General features: G+C 51.8%; 4 protein-coding genes and 3 non-coding genes across 7 annotated transcripts; 3 read left to right on the top strand and 4 right to left on the bottom strand.

Moving 5' to 3' along the window:
* Positions 1-186: 186 nt before the first annotated feature.
* On the bottom strand, positions 187-1,799 carry SMAC4_09462 (uncharacterized protein). The gene has a single exon (XM_003344372.2). It carries the CDS (start codon positions 1,493-1,495, stop codon positions 329-331), a length of 1,167 nt encoding a protein of 388 aa, XP_003344420.1. The 5' UTR covers positions 1,496-1,799; the 3' UTR covers positions 187-328.
* Positions 1,800-2,424: 625 nt separating this feature from the next.
* On the bottom strand, positions 2,425-2,498 carry SMAC4_13449. The gene has a single exon. It is a non-coding gene; the product is annotated as a tRNA-Val (tRNA).
* A 328-nt stretch (positions 2,499-2,826) lies between these two features.
* SMAC4_09463 (uncharacterized protein) lies at positions 2,827-5,058 on the bottom strand. Its single transcript, XM_003344373.2, has 5 exons — positions 4,737-5,058; positions 4,531-4,666; positions 4,271-4,454; positions 3,430-4,175; positions 2,827-3,360 (listed from the first exon to the last, which is right to left on the bottom strand). Exons 1-5 carry the CDS (start codon positions 4,806-4,808, stop codon positions 3,020-3,022), a joined length of 1,479 nt encoding a protein of 492 aa, XP_003344421.1. The 5' UTR covers positions 4,809-5,058; the 3' UTR covers positions 2,827-3,019.
* Positions 5,059-5,317: 259 nt separating this feature from the next.
* SMAC4_09464 (uncharacterized protein) lies at positions 5,318-6,709 on the top strand. The gene is made up of 3 exons (XM_003344374.3): positions 5,318-5,791; positions 5,860-6,105; positions 6,194-6,709. The coding sequence occupies exons 1-3, from the start codon at positions 5,498-5,500 to the stop codon at positions 6,392-6,394; spliced, it is 741 nt and encodes a 246-aa protein (XP_003344422.2). The 5' UTR covers positions 5,318-5,497; the 3' UTR covers positions 6,395-6,709.
* Positions 6,710-6,806: 97 nt separating this feature from the next.
* Positions 6,807-8,999, bottom strand: SMAC4_09465 (uncharacterized protein; the record flags this gene model as incomplete). The annotated part of the gene is made up of 4 exons (XM_003344375.2): positions 6,807-7,623; positions 7,689-8,542; positions 8,603-8,816; positions 8,951-8,999. 4 exons carry the CDS (start codon positions 8,997-8,999, stop codon positions 7,307-7,309), a joined length of 1,434 nt encoding a protein of 477 aa, XP_003344423.1. The 3' UTR covers positions 6,807-7,306.
* Positions 9,000-10,295: 1,296 nt separating this feature from the next.
* On the top strand, positions 10,296-10,380 carry SMAC4_13448. Its single transcript is given in 2 exon segments — positions 10,296-10,332; positions 10,345-10,380. It is a non-coding gene; the product is annotated as a tRNA-Ala (tRNA).
* Positions 10,381-10,409: 29 nt separating this feature from the next.
* On the top strand, positions 10,410-10,494 carry SMAC4_13447. Its single transcript is given in 2 exon segments — positions 10,410-10,446; positions 10,459-10,494. It is a non-coding gene; the product is annotated as a tRNA-Ala (tRNA).
* Positions 10,495-13,717: the final 3,223 nt, after the last annotated feature.

The following is a 13,717-nucleotide window of genomic DNA, read 5'->3' as shown; positions in this document are numbered from 1 at the left end:
GGAGGCTTTCGGGTGGCCTCTCAGCAAGCCCGAATTCTGGAATCGAGACATGTGCGATATAGCGCCGCAAGAAGCCTGGCATTGTCACGAAATCGTGGGCAATATACTGAAGTAGGCCATGCTGGGACTGGCACCTATGTCTTCGGGGTTATTCGTATCCTGTACTCAGGCCTTGACCGGCGCCGTCACGCATCATTCTTGATTGGGCACTAATCGTGGCTGTTGTATTGGGATCCATCCCGCTCTCTTATGAGTTGAACCACAGATCGCTTTGAACCTCAGTAATCGAGCTGACGGCGACGAGTGAATTCCAGGCCTCTCCTCCTTCTCATCGACCTTCCCTTCCGCGTTGAATCTCGCCTCCATCTTCGGCAGGCGTCAACTTCGTCCACCACTCTTTCACTGGCATGATGAGATCCCATTCATCTTTTGCAATGCCATTTCTTCCCGGAACCAACTTGACCAAGGAGTTCACGCCGGTAATATCCAGATCATAGTCGAATTCGGTGCCCATTTTACTCGCAAGTCTCTGTGCGAGAGTCGCATGCGAACCCCAGCTGAACTTCCAAGTCTCGGTGAAAAAGCTCAGCCTAAGGATGGGAAGCGCCTCCCTATACACCATCTGTACCGGCTTCTGGTAGTCCACGACGATCTGGCCTATTTGGTCATCCGTAGAGACAGAGATCAACGCAAAGATGTAGTCTCGGGGCTCTGTGGACTGGAAGGAGCCTTCGAGGCAGATCTCGACCAACTGGCCTAAGCGAGCGCATCGGGTATCCTGCGCTTTGAGATGCTTGTACGGAATGTTCTTTCGAAGGTTAAAATCGAGGATATCCATGAGCTCTTGTTGCCGTGCTTTGCCGTGTTCTTTGTCGAAACCCATGAGCGTAAGACTGCTCATCATATCGAACGCATCTCGGAGACGGTCGCCATGAATCCAGTCGCGTCCGCATAGCACGGCGAAATTCTGAGCTAACCATATTTCCTGTAAAATCCATACTCTGCGCCAGTAGGATCGTGTGCAAAGGGCGACGATGGATCTTTTCACCGCACCCAAGCAATAGCAATGCAATCCTTCCGCAAAAGTGGGCGTGTTGTCCCAGGGTGCCCGCTTGTGGTCTTTTCCAACTGCGTAGTCGTCGAGAATATTGATGGCAATGTTGCTGCCATTCCCAGGAACTCCTAACCAAGCTACAGCCAGCATGGCCTGGCTGAAGATGGCGCCCATCAGACGCACTTGGTTCGGTTTCTCGCCATAGGGGTTCTGTTGATTGATGCAAATAGCGTCAACCCAGAAGGGTAAGTGGGTATCACAGTAATCAGCATCCGTTCGCCACGCTCGGATTTCTTTCAAAGCATCGTACAGGTTCCTCCTGATCCGTAGAGTTGAGCAGCCGTTGACCAGAATGAAGGTATCAGGCGCGTCGTCTGGTGGTCCCCATTCATAGGATAATGCTACGAATGGTGGCCCATCTCTGAGTCGGGCTTGGACCATGGTGATCTCGATCGGCTTGTCAGCTTCATGGTGGTGCGGTGGAGCGGGCGCGAAATACAGCAAAACGGATGGAATCCTCGTGTTCAAGTGGCTGATACATCTGGCTTCGCTGATGGCTCAGCATCGTGGGAAGAGGTTCAGAGCTCGGGTGTATCGACGTGAGCTGGTTTCGCTTCGATGCATTTCGAGAAACAAGAGAGTGCCAGGTCCTGAAAAAACAGGAAGTAAAAGGGTCGTGGTAGTTTACCAAGCAACGTGGGCAACCAATGGTCTGCTCGGGTAGTCCAATGAACGTTGCGGGGTGCGGGGGGCCGGGGCCTTGCAAGAGCTCATCGTGTCGTTGCATACGTAGAACTCCGGTGTGAAACTATTCAGGATGGGAATACCGATGCTACTCCGTTGTCGGACTCATTGCCATCGTTTTTGCGCATCGTGGAGTCGACATGCGATTGCGACAACAGACAAAAGGTCAGCAATACGTTAAACCAACAGGTGTCGGATGTCGTACCTGGGAGGACGTGGTGTTTTAATTCGGATCAGAGGTTCAGTTCCGATGTTTTTGATATTGCAGGATAAAAGCCGAAGGAAGATTCGGATGCAAGAAGGTTGGAGACGGACTGGCTGCCCCTCATCCCCGGCCGCCTGTCATCCCCTCAACGCATCTTCCACCGTGTCTTCCAAATGAACATGTTCACCGACATTTCGGTGGAAAGAACACCCCATGGATCTTGCGCATTCAGAACACTGGATCCAGAAAATGTTGACTCTCAAGGACCTATGAATCGCAACACCTCCATTGGTCGATGACCGGGGCACAGAAAGGACCAAAAATAGTAGAAGTGATCACTGCACAACAGAAAAAGAACGAGGGCACGAAGTGATCCAAATAAAACAAAACCCGAAAAAATCGCCAAAAAAGAAATGCTGTATGATCCGACTGAGGCTCGATCTCAGGACCTTCAGTGTGTTAGACTGACGTGATAACCAACTACACCATCGGACCAGCTGTTGTTGTTGGAGAGTTATGCTGGAAGTGGATCCTATAACGTAGGATTAATGCGCAAGTCAGTTCCCCAGTTACATCAGTAGTCTTTGGCAGGGCATCACGGAGCATCACCACCCACCACATGTGAATGGGAAGAACATTCACCGTCGCAAATAAGAAAGAACCGGCGTGTTTTTGTGGTTGTCGGGTTCGATTAGAGGTGCTCCCGGGCTTCACTTACCCAGCTCCCTAAGCTATGCGATTCCACACCCAGTCCTTCACGCCTGTCCTCTATCCGATTGATGCCATAAACCAGCGTCACCCATCCAAAGAAGTTCCTCGTGATACTCTAAACATTCATTGACCATTACACTACAAATACTGATTTTTACTTTGTCACTAACATATCCACCGTAAAGCTCATCCGCTCACTCATCGCATCGCATCTTTCTTCCCTTCTCTCGTCTGTCTCATAACTCACTTCTCTTCGACCATCACGTACGCGCACCCCATTTCCCCTTCACCTATTTTTCTAATGCTCAGCTCCCAAGATAAGCCCTAATAGCACCCTGCAACCTCCCGGCGCCCTCGCCCACCATCTGCGTAAGGTTCTCCAAATCGTCGCTAGCAGTGATACCGAACTTGCGAATGAAGTCCTTGGCCGCAGACTCGAGGTCACCGTAGTCTTCGACAGAGGCATCCTCCTCGGGGCGGCCAAAGTAGGCGTTGGAAGAGATGGCTTGGGCGCCCTCAAAGCCTTGCAGGCGAGCTTTGGTCTCGGCCTTGATGGAGGGGTCGAAATTGCCCTTGTTGAAGAACTCGTCCGAGGAAATGGCCTTTTGGTTGGCGAACTTGTTGCGGGCGTATTGTTCTTCGTCGGCTGTTTCGTCTGTTAGTTAGCATTTGCACGAGGAGGAGACAAAGGGGGAAAGAGAGGGAGAACACATACCATCACTAGCCTTAATAGGCCCAACACTTCCAAACCCACCCGCATTCTTCTTTGCCGCCGCTGGGCTTGCAGCACCAGCACCACCGGCCTTACCCACCATACCGAAACCCAGCTTCCTAACACCCATACCCAGCCTTTCCACCTCAGCAGCCGACTTCTCCTGCGCCGCCGACCTCGAACTGCTAACCGGCGCCGCAGCGGGGGTAATGATATTGCTGGCCTTGGTCTCGGTCTTCTTCGCTGCCGTCTTAGACTCCTCTTCCGCCTCAGGATCATAACCCAGCTTCGCGATGCGCTCCGCCTCTTCCTTGGCCTTCTTCTCCGCCTCGTCGAAATCGATCAGATCCGCCGAGATCTTCTTGACGCCCAGCTTAGCCGCGGGCTTCTTGGCGCCCAGGATGCCGCCGGCCTTGCGCGGGCCGCCGGTGGTGGTGGTGCCTGGTGTGGTTTTCCTTAGGGCTGCGGATGTGGTGATGCGGCTGGCGGCGGGAGCGGCAGGAGTGGGAGCATCGGAGTCGGTCTTGGAGAGGGGCGAGGCAGTGCGCTGGATGTCCTTGCCGTTGCCGAGGAGCGGGGAGGCGGTGCGGCCGATGACGGGGGGCGTAGAGGTGCGCGAGATGGGAGGTGTCGGCTTCTTGATGGCGGGCTTGTCCCACGAGGAAAAGAAGTCGTCGTCGGGCTCGCCGGCCGGGGTGTTGCTTCCTGCGGCGTCGTCGCCGTCCGTGATGACTACTTCTTCGGGGTACCTATACCGTAGGCAAACAGCGTGTCAGCAATTCCCTTCCTGTAACGTGTAATAATACAGTTTGTGTAACTGAGGGGCAGGGAAGGTGTGGCATACTCGCGAGCGTCCCTAGCAGCCCTCTTCTTGAGTTCCTCCTTGTACTTGGTCGCGGCGGCAGATTGGTACTTGGTCTTGGGATCCTTGCTGTTCAAGGCGGCGGAACCACCGTTTTGCTGGAAGAACTTGGTTGCCGACTCATTACCGCCCACCTTCATGATCCGTAGCTGGTCCCATTGCCACTCTGTTGACACACAATATTCGTGTTAGCGGGCGAGGGGTCGCGTTGTGAAGGGGTAGAGATCGAGAGTTTAACATACGGTCGAGGTTAGTAGACCGCACAAAGGAAATATGGACGCCGAGGTTGCGGTGGTTGGCGGAGCAGTCGAGGCAGAGGTAGATGCCAAAGGGGACCGATGTCCATGTTGGGTTCTTTTGGCCGCAGTCGAAGCAGATCTGTTGGCGGGAAGCAGCGGTTAGCTCTCTGGTCTGGATGTCTGGGATCACTGCTTGCGTGGGCGCATACCTTGTTGGCTGGCTTCGCCTTGAGCTTCTCAAAGAGCTTGAGCGACTGCTGCTTTGTCGCGAGACCGCTCATCTTGTCGGTTGAGTCCGGTGATGGTTCGGAGTATGTCTGTCGCTTGGCAGGGTTCGTGATGTGTCACTAGTTCTCGACTTGTCGTTGTTGTGTTGTTGACTGACCCCTTTGCTCGGTTAGGTTGTCAGGGTCGAAACGTATGCTGCCGTCAGGGGAAAAAAAGGTTGAAAAAAGGGGCAGAAAGTTGAACAAGGGCGGCGTTGTAGGTTTCCGGCTTGTTACAAGTTGTCAATTATCCGAGTGTTGTCATTCGCCCGCACCGCTGCGCCGCCGTTCATTCAGGAGACGGGAGCCCCAGCGGAGAGAGCCGGGCTGCCTGGCAACTGGAACGTCCACTGGGGCTTCTTTCCCCACTGGACGCTGTCAGGGCAGGGGCCACATTTCCTTGTGTTCGCGCCCAGACGCTTGCTCGCCCTTCCATGTGGCATCTTGGCGCCTTGGCGCATCCTAACCCCATTTCAGCCTAGGTACATAGTACGTACATAGCACGATACGGACTCCACCCCTCGCCCGACGGACCTCTGCCGGAAAAGATGCCGTGCCGGCAATAGGGCAACAGCACGGGAGCTAAAGCTTCATCCAACCGCCGCTCACCCCCAGCTGCGGATATCTCATCCAAGCTCTCATACGACTATACGGCTGAAACATTGCCGTCGAAATATGGGTGTTGTCTTGAAGTTGAAACCTCCATGATGAAAATGCTCACTACTTCGGCTGCTGGCGTGAGGCTTGTGGCCCGTCAAACATCAACCATTCTTACAGCTTCATCGAGAGCTCCGACAGCTAGCGCCATCTTCGTCTCATCCCGCCGACAGTATGCGACTACTCAACAGCAGCAGGAAACCTCAAAGAGGAGAGCCGTGACACCATTCAACGACGACGGCCATGTCCCTTGGGCTCAGCTTTCGGTCGGTGAAAAAGCCGGGCGCGCCGTCCAGCAATCGTTCAACTTTGGTTTGGTGATTTTGGGTGTTGTCATGACCGTATGTTTCCCCGTCTCATCTTACACGCTCTACCTTATCTCGTGATGCATACTAACCCCTAAAAACAGGGAGGAATCGCCTACCTCCTCTTCACGGACGTGCTCTCGCCCGAGTCCAAAACCGCCTACTTCAACCGGGCCGTCGACCGGATCCGCGCCGACCCTCGCATCGTCGGCCTTCTTTCGCCCGGCGACCCGAGGAAGATCGCTGCTCACGGTGAGGAGACGAATAACAAGTGGCGTCGGGCGCGGCCGCTTGCCGCAACGGTCGAGAAGGACCGCCACGGTGTGGAGCATATGAAGATGCATTTTCACGTATGTTTTCCTTCTTCTTTCCCTTCTTCCCCTTCATTGTTAAGAAGTGGTTTTGATGAGATGACGAGGCTAACATTGGCGAAAACAGATCGAGGGACCAAGAGGTTCAGGGGTCGTCGGAATTCATCTGACCAAGCAACCGGGACACTGGGAGCATGAGTACCAGACTTTTTACGTGGATATTAGGGGCCATCAAAGAATTTACTTGGAGAATAAGGAGGTGGATAAGGCGGCTGCGAAGAAGGGAGGGAACAAGGAGTTCAAGTTCTTGGGTGTCAGGTGGAACTGAGAAGTTCCCGTTCGCTTGTATGAGTACTGTATGAGGCTCTTGGTCATTTTTGGCAAAGGCGAACTACGATGCAGTTGATTGTATGTCTGCCGGTTGGTCTTGTTTCTTTGACGGAAGACGAAGGCATTTGTTATATTAAGGACGTTTGAATTAGGCGTCGTGGAGATTCGGCATCTCACGATTCACGGACAGGGAAATGAGATCAACGATGCGAATTCGAGGACTGTTCATTATTTGCCCTTGCCGCTTCTACGGATAAAACGACCGCAGTCGGTTGTACCACAACTATACTAGTAGCTTTGTCCTGCCTTTCTCAGTTTCTGAAATGAGAAAACATTCCGAGTGACTCTAAACCCCTTAATTTCCATCACCTTCCAAGTCTTCATGAGACAAATCCAGCGCACCAGTCATAAGACCCGTATTGTAGTAATATTCAAATACAATAATCCTTTCCTTTCTCGCCACTCTGGCATGCATGCTGCCGGACAAAAAGTGACCTAAGCGCCGCCCCGTCATATAAACAAACCCAAACGCCTCGGGTTAATGATGTGACCAAGGAATCACCAATAATGCTACACCAGAAACCAATCAAAGTTTCCTTTTCGCTTCCTGAACAACAACTTTTCACTTGCGCCCTTCCATCTTTTTGGTCCCCCTTTTCGGTGAGTAGCCATTACTTCCAGCCCAACAGTTTTCTCGCGACTTGTTTCTTGTCGCTACCGTGGGCAAGATCTTGGTGAAAATCGGGGTCCATCTGACTCAGGAAATAATGGCAGTCGTAATCATATGCGCGCCATTGATCCGAGAGAGATTCCTGTCGGCTCTTTTTCTCGACAACTCCATCCACAACCATAATAAGTTGGACCGTTTCCCCCTTTGGTGAAGGAGCCCATTTGGACAACTTCGGAGCGATCAGTTAGATGGCTCTTGGCCCTCCATTTTGGAAATCCACTTGGACATCTGCGAGTACTTCTCCTCGAACGTCTTCTGGAGTCGCTCACAGGCCTGCCACATTGGACTCTTCTTTTGCCAGTAGGTGTAGCAGTTGTTGAAAATCTGGTTCATGTCGGCGAGGAACTCGTTCTCGTCGGCATATTCGTTGCGGTCCATCTTGGCCCTCATCGTCTGTAGGTCCATGGGCTTGTTCACCTTATCGAAGTAGTCGGGCACACCGTCGGATTCGGGGTTAACGGGATCGCGGAAGGGGCCAACAAGGCGGGTCCAGAAGCCTGTGGGTAAAGTAGGATCAGTAAATATGGTCATGCTGTTTGAACAACATGGAAGAGATAATTACCTGGGCCGCTAAGCATCCTTGTAAGAAGGTCGTCGCAGAACGCCAGCTTCTTCGAGGTGGTAAGTTCAACCTCTCCATTAGCCACGTTGTACTTCCTCTTGTAACCGGCCTTTGGGCCAGTAGTGCTGGGCCTACCGGGTCCTTTGCGGCCGGTAGGTGTCGCCTTGGCACCGTTGGCACCAGCATCAGAGTATCTCGCCTTCTTAGCAGGACGCACCTGCTCGCCATCACTATTGGCGACGGCATCGTGCCAGCCTTGATGAGCAGAGTTGGCGGCTTCCTGGGATACGGGCGGGGTAGGGGTTGGTGCCGGGGCCGGAGTCGCGTCCAATGAGCTCATAGCCACTACAAGCTCACTCAAAACTTCCTTGGGGAGCGAATTGGCGAACTCTGCACGATCCTCGGAGGCCCGCATGTATTCTGCAGCCCAGGAAAGCAAGAGCTTCCGGATGGAGGAGCCCTCGGGGGTTTCGTTCCAGACCTGGACAAGAAGAACGGTGGCGGGAATCGAGTTGGTAAGTCGGCGGAATTCGATCATGGCATCAATCGTGGCATCGCAGAGGCCGTCGATGCCCAAGCTGTGTCCAAGTTTCCAAACGCCAATGAGAACCTCGTAGTCGGGAGGTGTGTCAGCGTAAACATGGCCAGTGTAAAGATACTGCTGGGTATGACCGAAGACATCGACCGATGTATCGCGGAGCTCAACCACGTCCTCGACTGACTCGTTGTTTGTCGCCTTATCTTGGAAATAGCGCCTGTAAAAGGAGGACTTGGCACAGAGAAAGTCCTTCTGGATACCGAAAGGCATGCCCTCGGGGCCGACCATGATGATGACGAAAAGAGCATGTGGTTGACTGGAGCCAAGATAAACGTTAGTGTCCGCTTCACGATGGGTCTGGTTCGAGTCGACTCACAGCCACGAAAATGGAGGCTCATCGGCGGATTCAACTGGCGAATGGGATCCTTCTTGTTTCACAGCTTCGGCGGCGCCGGCTGCCTCGTTTTCGGCTTCTGTAGTGGCCTTATCATTATGGCCATCGTGTGTCTCGTCAACTTTCGCGTTGTCTTCAACGCCGTTTACATCGTCAGATGTACTGTTGAGGGCGCCATTCAATCCAGAGATATTCTCTGAAGAAGACAGTCAGTACCTGAAGCTGGACAACCAAAAGCAGCCTTTGTAGTTGACAGAAAATGAGACAAAGACCTAACATCCTGACCAGTGCAAGACGAAGCAGTGAGCTTGAAGGCGGGGAAAGTCTTACCAAGAACAGACCTAGCAAGATCTTGACAGGCGGTGGATGAGGCACTCATGTCTGTCGTATTCCCCTGAAGAGAGGAAGTTGTAGGTCTTGATTAAATTCGGGGACTGGATATGCCCGCAAGTCGGACGGTGAAAGATCGAGATCAGGCCTAATCAAGGGCGTGGTCCCTCTCAGATGATAGAATGGTAGGGTGCGTGGGTTGGGTTTAAATGAGCCCGGGGCATCGGCGTGTTGATGCTTTGTGTCCCAAATTCGTGTTGTAATGATGGTTGATGAAATTGGTTGATGGAAGAACAGAAAAGAGTTGAACGGGTTTAAGAAGTCGACAATCGAAATTCGCGAGCATCAACTCAAGTGACAGTGCAGTGAATGTAAGAGCGCGGACCTGAGCTTGAACCCTGAGCTCTCGCAGAAGTGAAAGCTCAAAGTGTTGTAGGCCACATTGACCAATCGTGTCTCGTGTTTGTGCCCCACCCCAGATTATGGCAGTATGGTCAGTGCTTTCCGTGCTCCCTTTCCTGATGAATCTCGTAGTGCACAGATCACAATGCCCTGCCAACCGCTCTCCAATTTGGCGATAACCTTCGACCTCGACCGATTCCATCACTTCACCCGCCGGCTGTGTCGCCCGTTCACCCCTCAACCTCGCCTTCTTCACCTCTCTTTCTTCCACTTTCATTCCGTTTGTTTGCTGCTCAGCTTCTGTGGCTGATACGCGCATGACCCGTCTCTCACTATTTTCTCTTCACTTTTATCCTTCAATCCTGCAAATTACTGGAGCATGTTGGCCAAACAAGCCGCCCGCGCTTTGCAATGACGCAGCACAGGCAACAGTGTTCCGCCCCACAGTGCTCCCTCTCTCCAATTGTCCCGCCGGCACTCCCTCAACAACGCCAACTCCCAATCTACCCATTCCCCTTCTTTTTTGCGATCTCAAGGCCCTTTTCATCATTAAGTATTAAAACATCAACTTTTTTGAGAATTCAGGCTGACTCGTCAACATTGCAGGACACTTGTCGCTTCGTGAAGTGTCAGGCACCCCTCAATCTGCGGACAGTCGCCATCACCGCACAAGCTGCGTCAGGACCTGGCAGGCTCAGCTCATCATTCTGTAAACCTACCGCGACTAGTTTTCTGTTTTGATCCTTGATCCCTTTCGACCTTCACCAAGAGCTTTCTACTGCGACAGCAAGCTCATCAGAAATGCCGGCCTTTGTACTGCACCTTGACCTTGTCCGCATCACCGTTCGGACTTCAACATCACCACTCCCGCCGGCTAGTTGACAACCCAAACGCCGCGATTGAAAAGCCGAACTTCAGGACGACTATTCAACAGCAAGGTCAAGGGCGTGTGGCTCAGTTGGTAGAGCGTTCGCTTAGCATGTTTCTGAGCATGCGAAAGGTCCTGGGTTCGATTCCCAGCTCGTCCACTTCTCGATCATCTTCATCTCCACTTTCCGGGCGTGTGGCTCAGTTGGTAGAGCGTTCGCTTAGCATACTCACCTGTATGCGAAAGGTCCTGGGTTCGATTCCCAGCTCGTCCAAAATCGGCGGTGAGAGGATTTGAGTTTCCCTTTTTGATGTTGTTTGTATGGTGTTTAAGTCGACTCACTTCTTTTTCCCCGTCTCACCCCTACTCCTGGAGTGGCTGACGGTTGTTGTTCCCATGAATGCGAATGGAAGAATGGTACCATCCCTTTTTGATGCTTTGCTTTCACATATCCTCAGCCTGTCTGAGCCTGTTTTGCATCCGGAAGCCATGGACATTTCCATGCTCCTTGACACGACGAACCTCATGCTAGTCTAAGGGTTTCTGGAAAACTGTCTACAAGCTGGTTCTAATGTGTCACACGGACATTGCCCACAGTCCAGGGGTTAGGATCGCAAGGCTCAGCAGAGCCTCAAACGCTTGGAATGAGCCTCATGAATGCCCGGCGGCCGCAGGCCGCGAGGCTCAACCTCACTTTGGCCAGACTCTCAGCTACCAGCATTGCTCACCCAAGCCCCTCTCGACGCCTTCAGGCTAGCGAGCCAACCATCAAACTGCCAACGACGCTAGTAAGCGAAATGAGGCAATCCCCAGTCATCACAGAAGCGATCACAGCAACCAAGCAAGGATCAGAGCGACCGAACGAGGATCGGCGCCAGAAGAAGGAAGTAGAATGGTTGAAGGCACTCAGGAAGATACCCTGAGGCCTGAAGCAACAAGGCTTGGTACGTACCTTAGTACGCACCAAACCTCTTTGGCATAAGAAGGCCTTGAAGCCCGGCCTGGATGGAAAGACTTCAAAGGATTCATCAAGGCCTTCGGGACCAAAGTAGTTTATCAGCGGAATTGAACTACTGTTCCAAGCCCAGAACACTGCCCTTGTCACACGAGTGCATTCCGTGACAAGTACTAGGGACTTCTAGGTTCTTAACTAGCTCAAGTCCGTAAACAGGATATTCAAATCACTAACAGGAATAGGTGCGATTCTCACCCAATCTATTACGGTTCTACACCATACTTCTCTTGTTAACAGTAGGGTTCGACAGCGCTTTCCTGCGCAACACTTAGCCTACTATTTTTGTAGCATAATGACATTATCCATGGAATCTGGTCTGGAGGAGGTGCTGCGCCCTTGGTCCGTGCTCTTTCATCTTTAGTTGTCTTCAAATGTATGGTATCGAACTCCATATATAAACCGATTGAGACTCCGCTGCCAAATCGCCTCATCAATAAATAGCCCAACAATTTTCCTATTAACAATAAACACCGCCCAATGCAAGGAAAATGAGAGGTGATTGGGAATCTGATTATGATTTTAATGCGGGCTTGTTTATTTGTAGTTTAGTAGTCCTTCGGCTATATTGAACAGAGGAAAAGAATTTGACGCCTTCATTGCCGATGTGCAATTCCATGCTGGTTTGTTTGTTTGTGGTTTGGTGCTTCGGCGTCTTCCTGCTCCGCAGCCCTGCCCCGTATGCATCTCTCTTAGCCACTCGATTCGTTTACAAAGGATAGTTATAACATACCAAAGATGGAAGGCTAATACAGGCAGATGAAGGAGGTAGGTCAAGGCAGATCTGTCCAAAGTTGGGCACGTGTACACCTCTGCCGGCATGTAAAATGTTAGCATGGTTTTTAGGAAGTGGCGATAAATTTATTTTTCGTACAGATGATGGCTGCTTTGCCCACCTTCAACCCCTTGAATACTGTAAGGTAGCGGTACCACGCTAACATCTTACATGCCGGGAGGGGTGTACTGTGGTTGGGAGTGAAAGTAAAACCCCCTTGTCAGGTATCGTGCACGAACAGGTACAAGCAAAGCTTCCTGTCTCTGTATGGCCACTCGAGGGCCAGAGGTCGCCAACGACATGCTCCACGGGTTTTACTTACCTAATTGTGACAAGGGCAGTGTTCTGGGCTTGGAACAGTAGTTCAATTCCGCTGATAAACTACTTTGGTCTCGAAGGCCTTGTTGGTCCTTTCAACCTCTAGAGAAAGGCTGGGCTTCAAGGCCTTCTTATGCCAAAGGGAAACGGTACCTATCTAGTACGTACAGGTCCTTGTTACCTGAGGCTCCAAGGCATCTAGCGATCTGTCACAGGTTGACATTGGCTATATAGTGTGCATTCCGAGTTCTGCCTTGCAAGCAGAACATCGTCCTATCTTTTGTAGGTTTGGCCGTCCGGGTATATGCACCCCAGCCTGTCACAGTATGTTCTGCTTAAACGGTGGGTTCGATTCCCGACCGTGGCAATTTCGAGGGCGATTTTGGGATACTCTTGTCGGCACTTAGTCGAGCACAGCTCCTAAGAATGCAATGACAATTGAGGACCATGTATGCAAATCGAAGAGTACCGAAATGCCACGTATCGGCCCATTGGAAAATGTCCAACTTAGCGGGAAGTTGCATTTTCAGGTAGTGCTATATAAGCTGTCGCATTGCGATAAATCCTCCGCGACATTGTCGCCCTCGGAAATGGGGCCGGGGCCGGGGCCTTATCTTGAAGATTATTGAAAGATAACTTCGCTTTAAGGGGAGGTAGTGTCACAGGTTGACATTGGCTATATAGTGTGCATTCCGAGTTCTGCCTTGCAAGCAGAACATCGTCCTATCTTTTGTAGGTTTGGCCGTCCGGGTATATGCACCCCAGCCTGTCACACGATCTGCATAAATGTAGGTCTTTCTCGTATAACACCAGGAGTGTGGCATATGTCCGTATGCCACCAGGAGTGTAGCATATGTCCGTGTGACAACTCGGGTGTGTTACGATCCAATCAAAGTTATGTAAGCTAGCTAGATAGATAGACCAATCAGATTGGACCCGAAAGGTTCGGTCCTCGGGTCCAGTACACCGGGTCCAGGGAAGAGCAGTATAAAAGAAGGCCTCCCGGCCTTCGTTTATAAGGCTCTTCAGAAAGCAATAGCTATCACAATCTACCAGTACCTTTCGGCTACTACTCCGTTACTCTATTGTTCTATCCCAGCGATAATACTCCTGTGCTTGTAACGGTTTGTCACAAGACATTCACAAAGACACAGCACCCACGTCTAAGGACAGGGCTGCCAAGGATGTCAAAGAATGGCTTCTCCAGCTACATCTCGGAGATCATCGTTTACACCGACGGCTCTATGATAGCCAAGCAGATGGGCATTCCAGCGCACGTGGAGGACCCGGATGCTGAAGAAAGACCAGAGGGCGAGTGCGTAGGTTTCGGCTACGTAATCTTTCAAGGACAGGGGCGATTTAATTGGAAGTGTTGGACCGCGTTTACGCTAT

Source organism: Sordaria macrospora, chromosome 3 (genome assembly GCF_033870435.1).
Source record: "Sordaria macrospora chromosome 3, complete sequence".
In the NCBI taxonomy this organism is placed as follows: Eukaryota; Fungi; Ascomycota; class Sordariomycetes; order Sordariales; family Sordariaceae; genus Sordaria; species Sordaria macrospora.
The sequence above is the reverse complement of the archived record's forward strand: the minus strand, read 5'-3'. Positions and strand labels throughout refer to the sequence as shown.